At 42.9% G+C, this 18,477-nt stretch overlaps 1 protein-coding gene across 2 annotated transcripts in view; it reads left to right on the top strand.

The window, feature by feature from the left end:
• GRB10 (growth factor receptor bound protein 10) overlaps positions 1-18,477 on the top strand; it is a 144,842-nt gene that overhangs the window by 104,956 nt on the left and 21,409 nt on the right. For both annotated transcript variants that reach the window (XM_048312624.1, XM_048312634.1), the window contains exon 6: positions 15,586-15,742. In XM_048312624.1, coding sequence (XP_048168581.1) covers positions 15,586-15,742 — 157 coding nt within the window. The remainder of the gene's footprint in view (positions 1-15,585; positions 15,743-18,477) is intronic.

Below are 18,477 nucleotides of genomic sequence, written 5' to 3'. Positions count from 1 at the left end.
TGTTACACTTTGAAAAGTGAAATTCATCGGGTGCACAGGTTGGCAAAGCCTCAGTTAATGTGAGCCAAGCAAACTTGGGTTGTTTTGTGTACAGATGGGTTCACCGAAAGAAGAACTTGCAGAACTCTGGAAACAAATTCACAAACCCACTTATTTCTTACAAGTTACACTTTGGGTCTGATCACTATCTGTTATGTTGAAGAGTGTATAAGCAACAGTTGAACCAAAAATAGTTTCAGTACTGAAGATTTTTTGTTAATCCTCTGCAAGTAGCCAAAATGTTTTACTTTTACCATGTGTAATCTCGTGCAGGAAGATGGGGGGATTGTGGAAGAAGCAAGTGTTGTGACACTCTTCTATGCTGTAGAAAAGGCTAGATAGATTTTTCTCCAGTAAGAAACCATCAGTCACCATCCAAAGCCACCAACCTTCTGAAGCTTGAAAAGGCAATAAAGTTTTTCTTATGTGTAGAATTGTCTCTACATGAATGGAGAGTGGTAACTAGTGAGATTTGCTGAAGTTGGCAGATTTGGTTTGACACAGTTAGAAGTGAAGTAATAATTAATAGCTAATATTAATCATTATTGCCAGTTATTAATACAATATGTTTTTAAAAGACACTTCAAAATAAATTAATTTTCTCATGTACAACCATGTATTTAGCCTATGAAATTCTACATGGCAATTGAATGGAAGAATTAGATACTGAAATTTGAAATGTATAGGAGATATTTAAGTGTTTCTAGTTTACATAAATACAAGCCTGCAATAAGCATAGAGACTAAGGGAAGCAGTTCTTTAGTATTCAGATTCATATCAAACCCAAGCTACTGTTTGGGGCAGGAAGGGAAGGGAGAAACACTGTTTGCATTCAAATGTATTTATTCAGGTTTTGTCTAGAAGGGACTATTAAATTATTATGTTGCTCAGGACCCTAAGATCTTGAGAAGTTTACATGTCCTCTGTTACATGTTGATCTAAGTTGTACTTTTGCCCTTTAAGCCTAGCTTTCTTAAACTTGTACTTAGGTAGCTGGGTCTGTGAGCCAAGTGCACAACATTTAAAAAAATGTTTTATTTTTAAAGGGAATGGAATTTTGCACTCATGGAAATAGAAACTTCAGAATAAGAAAGATGTCCAAAGGTTGATCTACCTTCTGCCAGTCAATCTGGGGGGAAAAATGAGCTTGGGAATAGGCATTTTCCTTTAATAAACCTGACATCAGTGCCTTTATATTCTCTGTCATTTTCTCTGTGGTTCAGTTCAAGAAGGTTTCAATGACCCAGATTTTTCTCAGCATAATCCTAAAGAAGATCCATGATATAGATACAGAGCCATCAAAATCCTTTGAGAAAAAAATTATCATTTGTGCCAGGACAGAGATAAAGTTACTGGTATCTCTGCATGGTGGATTTCTTTAACCTCGTGACAATAATTTAGGGAGGGGAGAAAGGGGCAGAAGGAAGCATGCTTGTAGGTAATGAGTTTTATCTATAGCACATAAAAATACAGTCAGCTCCCTTGTCATTGCCTTTCTGAGTCTTGGAAATGGTTGGTTTCTCTATGATCAGCTACAGTAGAAAGGCCACTGTTAAAAGATTTCCCACTTAATATCATGCAGAATTGTTTTCTAGGGAGTGTCTCTTCTCTTAAAAGATTTGCCCAATGTTTGGTCTTTTCCTCTGAGGAGTTTTTTCATACCCATTTGCCTACACTAAACAAAGAAACTAGGCACGTGAGCTATTTGAATATAATTGTCTTTTTGATGCAGGTAATTATTTTAAATGATTAATGGGATCCTCATGAAAATTGTTGCATAAACTTTTCAATTAGAGAGAAGGCTCTTTGATTGCATTTGTGTAAAATATTTAATTGGGTGGACAGCACAGAATACATACGTTAGGAAATTATCTCAGATTACCTGCTTTTAGGGGGATGCCTATAGGGAGGAGAAAGCTTTGCTTCCAATCAACTTCAAAGATAAGATAGCTTAATTGGAAGCTGACTGTGCCTTGACAGCTTCAGAGCAGCAGTGACTTCCATGTAAAATAATCTGAAGCAGATGCTGAATGAAGAAGTATCATTTTCTTTCGTGCAGGCTTTGGCATCAGATCTCTAGCATTATGTTATCTAGTTCTATATGAGGAAGCATTTTTTTATCGTGACATTGATTTTGGCACACTACTTCACTCAGTGCCATGGTTTAGTTGAGGTGGTGTTAGGGCATGGGTTGGACTCGGTGATCTTGAAAGTCTCTTCCAACCTGGTGATTCTGTGTGATTCTTTGTGATTTATACCTCCACTGTTAAGTTCATCAGCCTTTGACAAACAGACTGTAACACTAACTTAAAAGGAATTTTTGAACCACTTTGGCTTGGCTTGGGAAAATAGTGATGAAGAATCCTACGAAAAGACCTATTTAGGGTTCCTGAAGTATGATCAAACTAGAACTTTTTTATGCTTTTAGTTAATGTCATGGTGGTTACATAACTTTTCACTATCTGTATAAGAGATTAGAGGCTAGAGAACTGGGCTGCAAGAAAGCTCATGGAGTTTAACAAGGGCAAGTGTAAAGTCCTGCACCTTTGGAGGAGCAACCTCAGGCACCACTACATGTTGGGAGTCACCCAGCTGGAAAACAGCTTGGCAAAGAAAGACCTGGGGATCCTGGTGGACTCCCAAGTTGAATGTGAACCAACAATATGCCCTTGCTGCCAAGAAGGCTGATGATAGCCTGGGCTGCCAAAGGCAAAGCATCGCCCGTGGGTTAAGGGAGGTTTATTCAGCACTGGTGAGGCCACGTGTTGAGTACTGGGTCCAGTTCTGGCCTCCCCAGCACAAGAGAGACAGGGACATACTGGAGAATATCCAACAAAGGCCTAGAGAGGTGATTAAAGGACCGGAGCATCTGTGCTGTGAGGAAAGGCAGACAGAGCTAGGACTGTTCAGCCTGGAGAAGAGAAAGCTCAGGAGCATCTTCTGAATGTGTATAATTACCTTGAGGGAGGGTGCCAAGAGGAAAGACCCAGGCTCTTTCCAGTGGTGCCCGGTGGTAGGACCAGAGGTAATGGGCACAAATGGCAATACAGGATGTTCCCTCAGAGTATGAGGCAATACAGGATGTTCCCTCAGAGTATGAGGCAACACTTTTAACTGTGAGGGTGACTGCCTGCTCTCAGTCACAGCCCAGGAGGTTGAGAATCTCTGTTCTTGGAGATACTCCAAGGTACCTGGACGCTGTCCCGGAAAAAGGGCTCTAGGTGACCCTGCTTGAGTTACAGGGTGGATCAGATGACCTCCAGATATCCCTTCCATCCCTTAACCTCATATGAGCCTTTTCTTCTTCTTAAACTTTTATAATGAAAAGAAAAAACCCAAACCAAAGAACGGTTAAAGGTGTGTTGATCTTGAAACATTTCGTCTCAGTGTTATGTCTTTAATAATAAAGTTTGGAGTTATGAGGGTAAAGCTCCCTATTAATTCATTTATAACTACGAGTTTCTAAGAGTAATGTTTGTGCTTGCCTGGCATGTGCCAGCATTACCAACACAATCCACTTGAATATCTTGTAAGAATTCTATTAAAATTTACTTTAGGGGAGGGATTTCTATGTTGAACGTTGGGATCTTATTTGATTATGAATAGTACTGAAACTGAGCAATGGCAATCAAAGTACACCTAAATATCTGTTCTATGTCATATATCAGTAAAAATAGAAGAGCCAGTCGTCTGATTTATAAATGATGAGAACCTGGACTAGAGCATTTAGAAGATGATCTGTTCTCATGGGAAGTCCTCAGCCTTGGAGGCACTAAAAATAACATCACTCAAATGCTTATCCAACTAGTCACAAGGGATAGAATGAAAGATTACCAGTTGGCAAAGATGATGGAAAACATGTAAGGGCTGTGAAAAGAGGTTTATATGGTTCCGTGCAGCTTTGCACTGAAATCTGTTTGATAAGCGGCAGTGGAATACTGATAACGATGTGCCTGCAAAGGAGAAAGATGTGTAGTACGATGGGAAGGACTGGGTGGGGAGGGTGTCTTGGTGTCAGGGTAAGAGGAGCTGCTCTGGAATAGGTGTTGGTACAAAGCAGTGCTCACATCTCTGCACTGCAACCTGCAGCAGGAGGTGCAGAGAGCTGACATACTAACCTTCAGGAATGGGCTGAAGAGAGGAGCTGCAAGAGAGGAAGGATGGAGTAGTTTGTGATACTTCAAATCAGGCCACTGAGAACTGGGGAGAACATGAGAGAAGAGAGGAGAGGCTATTACTGTTCGTCTGCTATGTGGCCACAGGTCCTTTAAAGCAACTTGTGTGTATGCCTGGTGAATGTCTTTACTCATTGTAGCTTTAGCAAAGTAACCTTCTTTTTAAAAGTTGGCATAAATGCTGCAGACTTCAATCCATATAATACAATCTATAATGAGCTAACTACTTCACTTTTGAGCCACTGCTGCTCCAGGAATTAATGCCTGGAAACCTCAGTACATGTAGATGATAGGGAAAAGCTGGAGGACATTGTTGTGAGTAGGATTGTATAGAGGACCATTTAGTTGCCTTTGTTTCTCAGCTTTTGGTAAAAACTGGTTGATTCCTTTCAGTTCATAATAGGCTGAATACTAAGCTGTTTCTATAATGTCATGGATTGCTTGTTCGGCATCTTTTTAATTAGTGACATTTCATTTAGTCCAAATTAAATATGCCAGATGTAGCTGATTTAGTGGCTAACAATGATGAGTGAGGGGAGGGAGAGCTAACATATAGCCGTCTGTTCTCAGGGAAGTTTTTTTTTTATTATTTTTTTTATTTCCAGTTCCACAGGAGAAGTTGGAGTGGTAACCATGGCAGCAGGGAATTTGTCCCTGTAAGCTAAGCAAAGGGTTGGGTTGTGTGGGGTTTTTTTGTGTTTGTTTTTTTGTTTGTGGTGCCCCTACTTAGAGGAAGGGGTATGCAAAGTGGTCTCGAGCAAGCCCTGGAGAGGGGACTTGGAAATAGATAAGTTAGAGATGCTTGCTGTGGACTTAAACTCAAGAGTTGATCTTCCTGTAGTGTGCACGGATGGATGGGTGCAGCAGTGAAGCAGAGTAGTGAGAGATGTGAAAAATTTCTTGGTACCTTGGATCTCTACATTAGGTGTTTTGGGGTGGGGTAGTTAGACACTGTATGCTAATAAACTCCTTGCATTGTTGGTTTTGGATTTATGCCAATATTTTTCTCACTTTTTTTCCACTGAAAATGAAAAATTCTTAGCAGGTTGGAAGAGAGTGAGATTTGCATGGGGCTAGCTGCATTCAAGAAAGAATATCCAGCTTAATTGTGGTGCCATAATCCTAGATCTTACATCAGCCCTGGAAACTTTTGCTATATCACACCACTGTTCTCCTCTGATACTTAAATCTACCAAAAATTAAACAGCAGAGCAGTGTCATGGAACAGTTTTCTTCCCATTAAAGAAATTGCTGAAAATGAGAATTTCACATGCTTTGGGGAGAGGATAACATAAGCTCTCTTCTTCCACTGACATAACTTTTCCTGGGTAAAGATCTGCAGGGGGTTAATTCTGGCCACACAATTGATGCTTACACAGTTGCACAGAAATACCCCCCCGCCACCACCCCCCGCCCAATGTGAGCAGCTCTCTTAAAAGCATTTACTATGTGCATGTGACAAACTGTCCCATAAAACATCCTGGACGTTGCAGGCAGCAACAATTAGCTGATACTCGCTGCTTGGAATCGCCGCCTTCCAGAGCTGGTAGCTTGGGAGACGGGAAGTTGAGCAATATTGCTGCACACTGTACAGCGTGGAGGCAGCTGACAGCCGGGCATTAGGGATGCTCTGCCATGCCACTGTGGTTAAGCCTGTCACCCTCTCCTTACAAAGCACCCTGCTGCTGCTATCAGAGCAGTATGAACTCAGCCCCTTTGGAAAAACTGATTGGGGGTTGCGCCTGATGCTGTCAGAGTGCGGGAATTTTGTGTTTCCAAGATGTGCTTGAGCTTTTGGGATTTTCAGCACATGGAAGCCATTGTGATGTAGATTTCATAGGGTGTTTATACTTTAAATGGTCATCAGTCCTTGAGTGTCTGTAGGTTACAGCTGGTTTTCATTAGGAGTCTTTCTCCATGTTTTGCCCTTTTTTTTCCAGTAGCTTCCATTATCTTTTTCACTGCCCTAAGTTGTTCTCATCTTCATATTCTCACACTTACGTTGGTTGTAGCCCTTGTGTTTTGTCTCCATGTGATGTACCATACTTGATTCTTCTCTGATCTATGCATGTTGAATTCATAGAGGTTTTTCTTAAAGTTTCTTTTGTTTTGCTTTCCAGCCCCCCCTCTCTCCTGGCATCTTTGGTGTAACTTCCTGGTCTGGGATGTCATTGCTTCATCAGGATGTGTGTGTGTGTGTGAGGAATAAAGGAACTCTTGTGAAGATAGATAATTGATTTAATTCATTCTAGCCTTCAGGGATGCAGAGAAAACCTTAGGAACTCTGCACTTGCAAGCACTGGGGAACAGATTTACAAGTCCTTAAATCCTTGGCTTTTTCACTCCTTGTGATTACTTTTTTGGGTTGGAGAAACACACAGGAGTGGGAAGAGGGTCTATCTTTGTCTTCCCCTGTATTGCATTCTAAGTTTGTAATTTCTGTCCAGCCCTACATCTTAATGCTTGCTTAGATTCCTCTGCTACCAGACTAGGTAAATTGGATTTCATTTGTTCACGACAAATTTCATAACTACTCATTCTTAAAATAATGTGTTTGTTTTGTTGTGTCTGGACATTCCAAATATAGTTTATTTGGCATTGTCGCCTATTGTTGGGCTGCTGTTTTTGTTCTATTTTATTTCTGTTACTACATCAACCTAAGGTCCCATTTTATCACATAAGAGACAGTCACCGCCCCCAAGGTTTTCCCATGCTTTAAAAATGCATCTATCTTCAAATACTAATCCTCAGTCTCCAAAGACATCTTTGAAAGCAGTCCCTGGTGCCTTTCCTAATAATATGTGGCTGGACGGGCACATGCAAATAAGAGTGCTGGAGCCAGGTCTAGGTGTGCCTGCAGCCCTTAAAGGTGTTCCTGCAGAGGTCTGCTCTGCAACCTCTCTGCTCCTCTCTCCCCAGAAAAGCGTGCAAGGGAAGGGGGGTTTTGTGGACTACCCATGCAGAAGTTCTACTGGAATAATCGTAAATCAAAGTGAGAAGCCAATTGCACGTTGCCGAACCCTGTGCTGAAATGGCTTTTTGGCTCGTAGGGTGGCCTGGACCCTAGATGACAAGGGCCTCAGCTGCAGTTGTCACAGTGTCCTAGTGGGAAAGAAGGAGCCATCCAAGTCTTGGGGACCTGTACCATTTTCCTAAATCTTATGAGAAGTTGCTCCCTGGAGCCTTGTTGCACCCTCTGCCAAGCTTCAAATTAATGTGGTTCTTGTGGTTGGAGCAAGGAAGATGTGGTAATAATTCCTTTTCTACAGAGTAATTTATAATGGCAGAGCAATTTAAAATACTCAGTAACTAGCTTGGTTACTTAAGGATTTAATCAAGAAATTATTATGGTTTTCCTTTGTATTACCCTTTCTAGGGTTGTTAGTGATTTAAATTGTTTGCAAGAACTTTTGTACTAAACCTTTCTCTTGGAGCAAATTCAGACAATAAATAATGCATTCTGTAAGCACAGCTGAGGAAAATTGCAAACTATCTAGGGATAAATTGCACAATAAAATATATGAAAGATAAAGGTTAATGCCAGCAACATAATTTAATGCCTTTCATTACATAATCAAAGGAGTGTAACAGTGTCTGTAACTGTCTTTTTTAATGTATGTAAAGGATCTTGAAACCAGAAAGGATTTTTGCATAAAAAGCAATTGCTGTTAGGAGGAGCTGTGTGGAGAGAAGGAAGCACGTTTACAGACTTACAGTCAAAACTAACAGAAAACGCTGGAACAGTCTGGACCCCCAAATCCAGGACTGAGTGAGCTGGTTGTTGCTGCACTCCCTTCCTGCTGGTGTGGACTGTCAAAGCCTATACAAATTGCTTCCCAAGCTTTCACTCTTCCAGTGTTCTGCAAATACCCTGAAGCTTCAGCAAAATTCATAAAGGCCTATTATTACTCTTAGAAGGATTGAAAATTAGTCTTTCTCCTTTCTTTTACCTAAAAATGGGAGGCAAATGAGGAATTGAGTGGGAAGATGTGAAAATGTCAAAACAGGTCAAATGATCTATCTGAACATCTGAACCTTAAACCAAAGTGGGAAAGAGTTGAAACAGCTTTTGGGAATACTGTCACAAAATTGATGTGTTGTCTGTATGTAGGTATGTATCACTTAAAACTGCATTCTGCTATTTATTTTTAAAATATGGAAATTACAGGGTAGCAACTTACAGTTTCCAAACCTTCAGCCTCTAAGTATGTGCACACACATTGGAATAAATCTTTTGTTTGTGCAGGCAGTGGTTCTGTCTTGAAAATGTGCTCTGCACAGTCTTTCCTTTGGAGGATATTGCACAGTTGTATGTAAATAGCTGAGATTTTTGCAGATGCTTCGATGCAGTTGCTATACAATACTGAACCTATACAGAGAGCAATACTTTTAGATTTAAGAAATACTTCAAGTTTTGAGAAGATACAAGCAGATAATTCAGTGCCTGCATAACAAATAACCATTTTCACATGCAGTTTTGAATTAGAGGAGGAAAAGCTTTGGCTTGTTACTACAATATTTCTATTTTAAACTTCAATAGTACCCAAAATGTTCTCATTGTATATGTTCCTGTAAATGTGCTTAGTATACATGCCGCATAACACACTTTGCTTATTTCTTTAAGCTCAAATGTCAACAGTTGCAGTGTGTAATTGTGCTGGTTTTGACTGGGGTAGAGTTAATTTTCTTCTTAGTTGCTGGTATGGGGCCATGTTTTGGATTTGTGATGAAAACAGTGTTGATAATTCCAGAGATGTTTTAGTCACTGCTAAGCAGTGCTTACACACAGGCAAGGTCTTTTCTGGTCCTCATCCCACCCCTCCAGCAAGGAGGGGAGGGGAACACAAGAAGCTCGAGGGGACACAGTTGGGACAGCTGACCCCAACTACTAACCCAGGGGAAATCCTGCACCATTTGGTGTCTTGCTTGGCATATGAAGCTGGGGGAAGAAGAAGGACAAGGCAAGGGGGAAAATGTTTGAAGTGATGGTGTTAATCTTCCCAAATCACCGTTACTCATGATAGGCTTTCCTGGGGATGACTGAACACCTCCCTGCCCATGGAAAGTGGGGAATGAGTTTCATGTTTTGCTTTGCTCACATACATGGCTTTTGCTTTCCTAATTAAACTGGCTTTGTCTCAACCCATCAGTTTTCTAACTTGATTCCCTCCAATTCTCTCCCCCATCTCACTGGGGGCAGTAAGTGAGCATCTGTGTGGGGCTGAGCTTCTGGCTGGGGTTAAACCACGATGGAAATAGTGCAGAGAGACATGTTTGCTTGATTAATCACCACAGTGGCATGAATTCAGCCAACATAGCTTACGGCATCCAGCTTAAGTCCAGAGTCAGGAGCCTTTGTCATGTGCTTTAGATGTTAAGTTGCTCCATCTCTCTCCCTTACTTCCAGAAAGAATGTAACTCTCCAAAAGTACTGGGTGCATGTGTGATTGGATGTCCATACATGATGGCTTCAGAAGAGCTAACCCTCCAAATACCAATGCCGACTTGAACCTGGCACTAGTCCTGCCCTGCCCTTCTCTGCCCACACCGCTGTGACTCCCAAAACCTCTCTTGCTAGTACAACCCTCATGCAATTTATGACTTCAGTATTGGTTTTGGTGACCACTGAATATAAGATGATACTGTGATTACCTTTCAGGTCAGGTTATTTCTCTGACCCTTGGGAATGGGTTTAAAATTCAATGCCCAGTGAAGGAGGACGAAGTGAGGGTTTTGAAACATGGCCAACTAAAGTGAGGGGTTGTGGGGTTTGTTTTTTTTTTTTTTTTTTTTTTGAGGTTGCTGTTCTGAATATGAAAGTCAAAGACTTAAGATCTTGATCGTACAACAGTTGTTCTCCTTTGTTGTTCATAGGCTTTTAAATGTGTACCTAAATATAGTATATGCCAGAGGAGAGAGTTAATGTTGCTATGAGAACCTTAACCTCAGCATTTCCAAGGGTTTTATGTGTATATGTAGGAGAAAAAAAAGCAATGATCAAATAACTCACAGGTTTTTTTCTTGTATAAGGAAGTACGATCTGATGCCTTGTGTATAAGTGATCTTAGCCACGATGTATTGCTGTTACCGCTGCTGTTTGTCTGAAGGGCTATTTTCCTGCATGAGCAGTGCAACAGAGAAGGCAAAAAGAGCCATAGGGTTGACCTATATATTTATTTCATTGCAGCAGTTGAAATTCCCATGCCTTATAAAACTGCCTTAATGCTGCTGGGCAAGTACAGGGGGACTGGCTGGTGCTCCAGCATGTAGATGTGGTTGACTGAGTTGCTTGCCTGTCAGGTGTGCACTGAGCATGCTTAGAGGCCTTTCTTTTTCAAAGGTTTGTAACTTTAGGAAGCAAAACCTTCCTTTATTTGTTGCTTTTTCAACTAGGCAAATAGCAGTTTAAGGGTAGCCTCCAGGCAGAGCTTGAGTCTTCAGCAGCTTTGAGTTGACTGATCCTAATTGAAAGCTTCCCCATTCCTCCAGTGACTCTGACTCTGCGCTTGTGAGCTGATAAGCTTTGATTATAGAAAGCTTTTGGAAAAAAGATCTCATCAAAACAGGGTTCCAGTGAAAACAGCAAGTACCTGCCTGGTACATAGGTGTCTTCTGCAATAAATAGCTGCTTTTGCTTGCACAAGGTACATGCTTACATTTCAGTTCCATTTTCCTTCTATTTACCTCACCAATTGTATGATTCTCATGGCTGAACAGTCTTGATGAGTGAAATTGGGGGATGGAAGTCAGAACTTGCTGGACTGATTTTCAGTTTGTGCAGATCATAGTAATGACTCTTCAGTGTATTTTAATGGCTTTCTGTGAAGTCTCTGATCTTCATCTCTTTCCAAGGGAGAAACTCTTGTTGAACTGGTGCACTGAAACCTTTTAACCTTGTATCTGTTAGATTTCAGTCAGAGGGCCTTCTGATAACTGGTGCTCTCTTCTTACGTGTGGAGTCATAACCCAGGATAACAAAGGTTGGTTTGCACTGATATAAATTACACCGTATAATTTCAGGCTGTAGAATCTAAATGTAGATCTGTTTGCCACTGAAGATTTTCAGCATAACATCATTTAACAGAGTGAAATTCTGTGATGATTGTGTATAGTCATAGGTTTTGTTTCGAAGAAAAAGGAAAGAAATAGCACAAAAAGTGGAGAAGAAATGATGTGACCATCACATGACTGTTTTGGTTTTCTGGTTTTTGTTGGTTTTTTTTTTCCCTCCACATTCCTAAAATATTTGTATTACTTGATACACAAAAAATACTGCAGTGAGGTTGAGGAACTCAGGCTGGAAGATGAAACAGACATGAAGATACTCAAGATATGTGACCCATTATATGAAACCACTGAAGTGATGAATATTAATGTTCTTTTAAATTTTTAATTTTTTAAGTCTTTTTGTCTTTCAAGAAAAGAAAAAGAAAAGAAAAGAAAAGCTTGGGGGAAGACTTCTTCCCAGAACAATGGTGCAGTCTGTTATCTGCTCCTTTGCACTGTAAAGCACTGAATGTTCAGCCAATATAGTGCTCTGGTTGGCTTAGCATTCTTAACCTTAATTTTGAATAGAAGGTGCCTTGTGCTGCTGACGTAATTAGGGCCTTTTGTAAATCACTGTTGCAGGCAGTCTGCTGTTGCATTTCACTGCATTTCTCAGAGAGATGCAGGGCAAAAGTGTCAGACTAACTTTTTGAACCTCTCATCAGGCTAAGTGTTTTCATTATTGGAGTATTTTATTCAAATGAATCCTGCTTCATTTTCCTTTATAGACAATAAGCCCCAATTCAATTTTGGAAGTGAAACACTCCAAACACCAAGTTTCTGCTGGAAGAAGTTTGAATAGGGAGCCCTTAATATCTTAAAGTGGGAGGTGCTTCCTTAAAAAAAAAAAAAAAAAAAGACACGAAATGTGAGAGAGTTGGATTTGACCAACTGACTTTAAATTCAGTCCCCTCTGTGATACAGGAGTACTGTTATTGGCATCTTTTGTCACAGAAACTGTCAGAAAGTTGGAGGTGAAGCTTTGTCATCAAGATGGTTTCGTATTTGTGGTTATACGTCATAACTCTGCAGCGGTGTGTGGGGACATAAAATCCCCTTACCTTCCATGTAAGCCTCTTGGGGACTGTTGCACTCTTGCCTCTGCAGAGGCACAGGGTTTCATCTCACTTCTGCCTCTCTCCCATCCCCCGGGGCAGGGTTCAGCTCAGGCCATTACAACCCCTCCTGATGCAGTGTTTTATATCTGTGATGTCAGTGGTGATACGTGGCCTTGCACTGCCCTTGATGGCAAACACAGCACTATTAATAGTCAGTGAAGTTAACTTGCTCATCGCTGCCCACCCACTGCGCTCCAGTCCCTGAGCTTTAAAGGCACTGTTAACACCCCAAGGGCTGACTGGTCCCACGAAGGAACATATCCATGTTTGTAACGCAACTCCCACAGTGGCTGTGGTGTTGGGATAGTGGGTGCTGCCTAGAGGGCCTGGCTCTCCGGAGGAGGGAACATGGCATTACAGTAATCGCACACCAAACAGCAGTGTTGGGTATCCAGGAGTCTAAGATGCTGTGGTGCTTCAGGGGGGCTGGCATCGGCATCAGCTCAGACTCTGGGCAAAGGAGGGGGAGGGTGGGACACGTACCCATGACCCCTTTACTTCATACCGAGAAAGCACAGCATGAATGACCATAAAAGACAGCTGCAGCTTTCTTCCAGTGGCCACACGGCATTAAGGCTTTCCATGCTTGGGAACAGAGAAAAGTGTGGTGGTTGTCTTACAGTTCTCTCTTTTCCACCTGCACGGGCTGGAGAGGCACCCTCAGCAGAACAGCTTTGCCCCTCTTCTGGGACTTGGCACTGGCGATGATCGAGTGCAGTCTGTCCTGTATCACTGCCATGTTCCCAGCAGGAAAGGAAAAGGGGGATCTGTCCTCCAGGTGTTGCAAAAGCGGCGATTGCTGTGGCGCATTCCTGATTAGGGCTCCCCGGTGAAAGCTGAGGCAGGGAGCAGAGGGCTGTGCTTCTCGTGATTAATGAATGAATGATGTCACCAGGTTGGTTCCCGAGGCAGGAAATCCATCCAAAATAGTTTAGTTTCAATACAGAAAGTGCAGTTATATGCACAGAGTAAGCTGAAAGTAGAAAGGAATTCTTTAATCACCAACTTTACGGTTTCGTCACTGCTTTCCAATCTATCGCTATACTACAAAAAGTAGAAGAAAAAAAAATATCAAGCGGGTGTTAGTCCCTCCCATTCCCCACTAAAACGAACAAAGTAACTACTTTCCGTCTTGTTGCATACTGGCTTTTCGGTGTGCTTGCCCATGCTGGGAGGGAACACGAGAGCTACGCTCCCCACTCGCACGCTGCGGTGCGATGTCCGCGGGGTGTCTCGAGCATCCCTCCACTCGTGTCCCCCCGTCCCACGGGCGCGCTGCCGAGTGGCGGAGCGGGCCGGGACCGCTGCGGGTGTGATGCGGGGCTCTGCTGCGACACGGGGCTAGTGACACAACAGAGACTTGCCCGCAGGACAGAAAACGGGGCACCCCCACGCCCAACAAATTCCTGCGTGTGTGAGGATGCCTCTGGCGTGGCTAAGCGTTGGCAGGAGTGCAGCCGTTCCATTGCACAGCACGCATGCCTTCCCCAGAGCAACCGGGATTCCCCCTCCTCTCCTCTCCAGAGCCCGCTTCCGAAAGAGCTGGCTCATCCCTGCTGTCAGATGAAGCCGTTTCCTGAACGCGCGGGTTTGAGTCACTTGGGCTGGATGAGGCTTTAACTCCTCCCTCACTGGGCTCGAATTTGTGCGTAGCCGGGGCACCGGGGAGCGGGGGGGTGGGGGCGGCGCCGGCCATGCTCGCTCGCCCCCGGCCCGGTGGCACCGCCGGGGCCCGGCGTGGAGCCGGAGCCGGGCGCGGGTCGGGCCGGGCGGGGAGCGGCGGCGGAGAAGTTCAAGTGCCCAAGTTGCAGGCGATGACATCAGCGCGGGCAGGCCGGGCTGCGGGCGGGATCGGCACCGGCGCCGGGGCAGCAGCACACGCGTGCCGGGCCCCCCACACCCCGCCCCGCGGCCGCCCCAGGGGTCTCAAGTGCCCCAAGGTCGTCATAAAAAACCACATTTCCTTTGTAATTCCTTCTTTTTTTGGGGAGGGGGGGGTGGGGGAGGCGGGAATAATTTGGAAGTCTGATAGTGTGTGGGAAATGATTACATCAGTCGGAGGGAGGGCTAGGATTGGTCTGCACAGTGTGGTTTGATTCACTACCGCAAAGATTGCGTGTAACCCTTTGAGTGGAGCTCTGGCAGAGTTGTTTCCCTCCCCAGAAACAGTCCCCATAGCAGGGGCTACGTGACAGGTAGGGTACGGCCCCCCCTGACGCCGCCGGCACCGCGGGCGCCCAGCCGCAGGCTGCAGAGGGTCGGCGGAGGCAGAGAACTAACTCTCAAGAGGCAATCCCCATTTAAAATGCCATCTTGTTCTTCCGACTGCTGCCTTTTACGTGCCGTTGAGGTAAGATTTTCCATATCAAATTACCCTCGAGGTTTTTGTTAGACTCTCCTTCTCTCACTAGGATGCGGAGCGTTTTAAACACAGTTGATTTAAATCTGGGACCTGCACGTTCGCCCGGAGAAATAATTCTGCGGCAAGTGTCTCTCGCTTGAGCAGAACAATGCAAAGAGGAAAGCATCTGTATAATTCAGGAGGTGGGGAGAAGGTTCCTGACTTGCTCTCTCATCCCCATTGATATTTAGGATGTGCAGCGTGTGCACATTTGGTTTCAAACTACTTTCAAGCTAGGATCAAAAGAGAAGTCAGGGCAGGGAGAGAAATGTGTGGACTGTGCTAGGTAATTGATTTGCCGGCAAACTGCAAGTGGGACTTCCCCACATGAAACAATCAAAAGTTAGTGGGGAACAAGAGAGCCATTTTTAATCTTTGGGGTCTTGGCCTGCTCCCCTGTGAATGTTCAGAGGCCTCCAATGGGATCACAATGAAAATTGTGTGTTTGACTGGATGTGATTTCTCTCGCCCACTGTTGCCAAAGTACTCTCTCGACATTGTTTCACGTTTGCTTACCTTACACAGCTTTATACAGAACCTGCTCTCTCACTTTTCCTGTGTACGTGGTCATATTAACCCTGCTGAATCTTTGTTTAGTGCAGGGAGGTGTTGGGGAGGGGGGAGGGGAAATAGGTCTAGGGGGCATCGAGAGAAAGTGTTATAAAGTGAATCATCCATTTCATTTGTCCTGGCTGCCAAGGTGCTTGGAACCCTCACACCAAGAGGATGATGCTTTTCTACAGTAGCTGTGTGGTTTGCCTATGTTCAGAGCTGTTGATCTGTAAGTGTACCCTTTATGTTGCAGGATGTAAAAGTCTTTAGTGAAGATGGAACAAGCAAAGTGGTCGAGATTCTAGCAGACATGACAGCCAGGGACCTCTGTCAGCTGCTCGTTTACAAAAGTCATTGTGTGGATGATAACAGCTGGACTCTAGTGGAGCATCACCCTCACCTAGGATTAGGTAGGGAATGGTCAAAGGGGTGGCATGGTTACCTGGGAACATAAAATATGTGTGATTCATATAAATGTGCTTCCAGACGGAACGTTTTCTTTTCCACTGCTTTTATTTGTACAATTAGCTGAAGTCACATACGTGTTTTCTGTGTATTACAATTTGATGTGTTAAGCGTTTTAAGCCATTTAAAGTCCTTCCGTTATTTCCCATTCCGATTTTTTATTCTGTAAAAAAAGAAGAATTGTCTAATCTTCACGCTAGCGCTCTGTTGCTGCCTTGCTGTGTCTGAAGCTATTGCAAATAAACAGCTTAGGCAAATTAAGCTTGATCCTTAGAGTACGGTCCTATGAAACAGCTCAGCTCATCACCAGCTGGGAGACCTGGGTGAAGAGACTCAGCCTTACATACCTACAGTAATGCTTATGAAAGCTAGACATGCTGAGGTGGGGGAGGGGGTTGGCCAAACTTGACTTCAGGCAGGGAAAAAATGGTGGCACCACCCGCAAATCCATGGGCAATTTCTGGACCAGCGGTGGTATCTGCTCTCCAGGCAGCAGCTCCTCCACCTGATTGAAATTAAGGTGTCATGGTTACAGTTTCAAGAAGGCAGCAAGAGGAAGAACCGTGGGGAATTAAATAACACCGTGAATTGGTTTAATTACAGTACCTGAAAGGATCTCATGTTATTGAGTCTTGCTTTTCCTGTTACTTTGTGGCACTGATTAGTTGCAGGGTTCTGCTGTGCAGCTTGCAACAGCGTATCGCTCAGATAATGCTATCTATAATTCTCCATAGCATGCCATAACGCTTTAGAAAGTGTAGCATTTGGAGTATTAGTCGATATACTTCACGGGGAACGTTTTTTCTAGAAAAGAGAGGAAGACAAATCATAAGCTGCAATCGCCAGCACTGGAATTGTGAATACTATCTGTAGCTAACAGAGGGGGTTTTATGTCTAAAAATGTAATTCAGAACCCTTACGAATAAAAAAAGGAAATTATTTGCTGGAATTGTGATGCCCTAAACCAATACTGTTAAACACTAACAAATTCATTGCTCTGCAGACTAACACTTGCAAAAACCCCAAACACATAGGATATCCTGATTATTGAATGGTTTTATTATCTCTCCTAATGTAGAAATATATGAAAAAATTAAGATGAAACACTCACTGGTCTATGTCTGTGATATACTTTCAGTTCTGAGGACATAGGATGAGGTGAATAATTAAGGTATAAATTACAGAATCTTTATCTCCGTGGCTTAATATGCCACATGCACTTCTGAAAACCTTTACAAATTTTCAGTTTTATCAATGCTCATTAAACTACTAGGCTCTTTTTTTCTATAGTCTCTTTCCCATCATTGCTGATTACCAAGGTATTGTGTAAACAGAAGCCTTCTCCTTTGTAACCAACATCCTTCTCCTGCCAGATTCATTCAATGATGCCACAATTCAGTGTTTGTGACATCACAATAGCTTCCATGGTGACTAATTGTGCTGTCAAACTCTGGTGTGTGACATCTCTGAATGAATCGGGCAGGAGGCTGATTAGGAAATCAAAAGCTTCTGTTTACACACAAATAACTTGGTAATTAACAATGATGGGAAAAGAGCAAGATACTTATCGGGCTGCATTTATATACATGGGGACCTGCCTGCCTTGGACCTCTGTTTCAAACTGAAGCACAAAGCGATCCCCCAGAGAAGTGGGGTGTGTAGGATGGGGCTTCAGCAGCCACCAAACTTCCTTCCACAAGGGCTGCTCCAGGGCTGTCCCCTGTAGGCAATGCAGTAGATCTGTGAGAGAAGTAATGCAACCTTTGGGGGTGTAAAGACAACAAAGAAAAAATATTTAAAGAATCAAAAAAATGTAATTATACAGATTTCACATATTTGAAAGGATGAGAACAGAAAAGGGAATAAATGAGTTCATTTAACAGGAGACAAAATCATCCAGTTTCTTGAATCTGGGGTCTAAAGTATACACTGCGACATATTCAATAAACTTCAAATATCAACTTTCATGCTTCCACCAGTTTTGGATGCAGTTTGAATTTTTTTATTATTTGGCTGCTTATTTCTAGCTTCTCTGTAGCTTAAATGCTTTCCTGTATTTTGGAGACTGTCAGATCAATGTAGTAATCTGTCTGCAACCTGGGTGAAGTTATCATCAGGTGTCTGATGTCCCATATTTGTTCCTCTAGATATAAGATTGCTAGTATAAGTATGAAACAATGGTGAATAAATACTTAGTGTGAAAAGAAATATGGTTTAAGAGCAGTCAGAATTCTGTGTTTCCAGAAGACATTATTTCTTATATAATACATCCTTGCTGACTTAATGCTGTAGGTGGTAGTCTTGAAGCCCACCAAAAGAGAGGAATTCCTTCATTTAGTTTGCTTTTTTTTTTCCCTCCCCATATTTTGCCTAATAGTACTTTCCAAAAGAGCTGGGTTCCAGAAACAGTTCATTGTATTACTATTGGGCAGACTGAGGACAAGATCAAATTTTTGAAGCCAGCTGCATATTTATCATTGCATTGGTCTTTGAGGTCCCACTTTGTAAGGAACCCTCACCTCACTGTTCACAAGCATAGCCAAGTTAATTCCAAATAACATGTGTGCTTGCACATAACTTTAATCAGCTATTTGACTGCACAAAGTATTTGTGTTCTCACTGTAGGCAGTGGTGGGACAATTTGCCATCAGACTTTCTGGATTTGACATTTGAAAGTGGT

This window comes from Corvus hawaiiensis, chromosome 1 (assembly GCF_020740725.1).
Source record: "Corvus hawaiiensis isolate bCorHaw1 chromosome 1, bCorHaw1.pri.cur, whole genome shotgun sequence".
Classification (NCBI taxonomy): Eukaryota; Metazoa; Chordata; class Aves; order Passeriformes; family Corvidae; genus Corvus; species Corvus hawaiiensis.
This window is presented reverse-complemented; position numbering and strand designations above follow the sequence as displayed.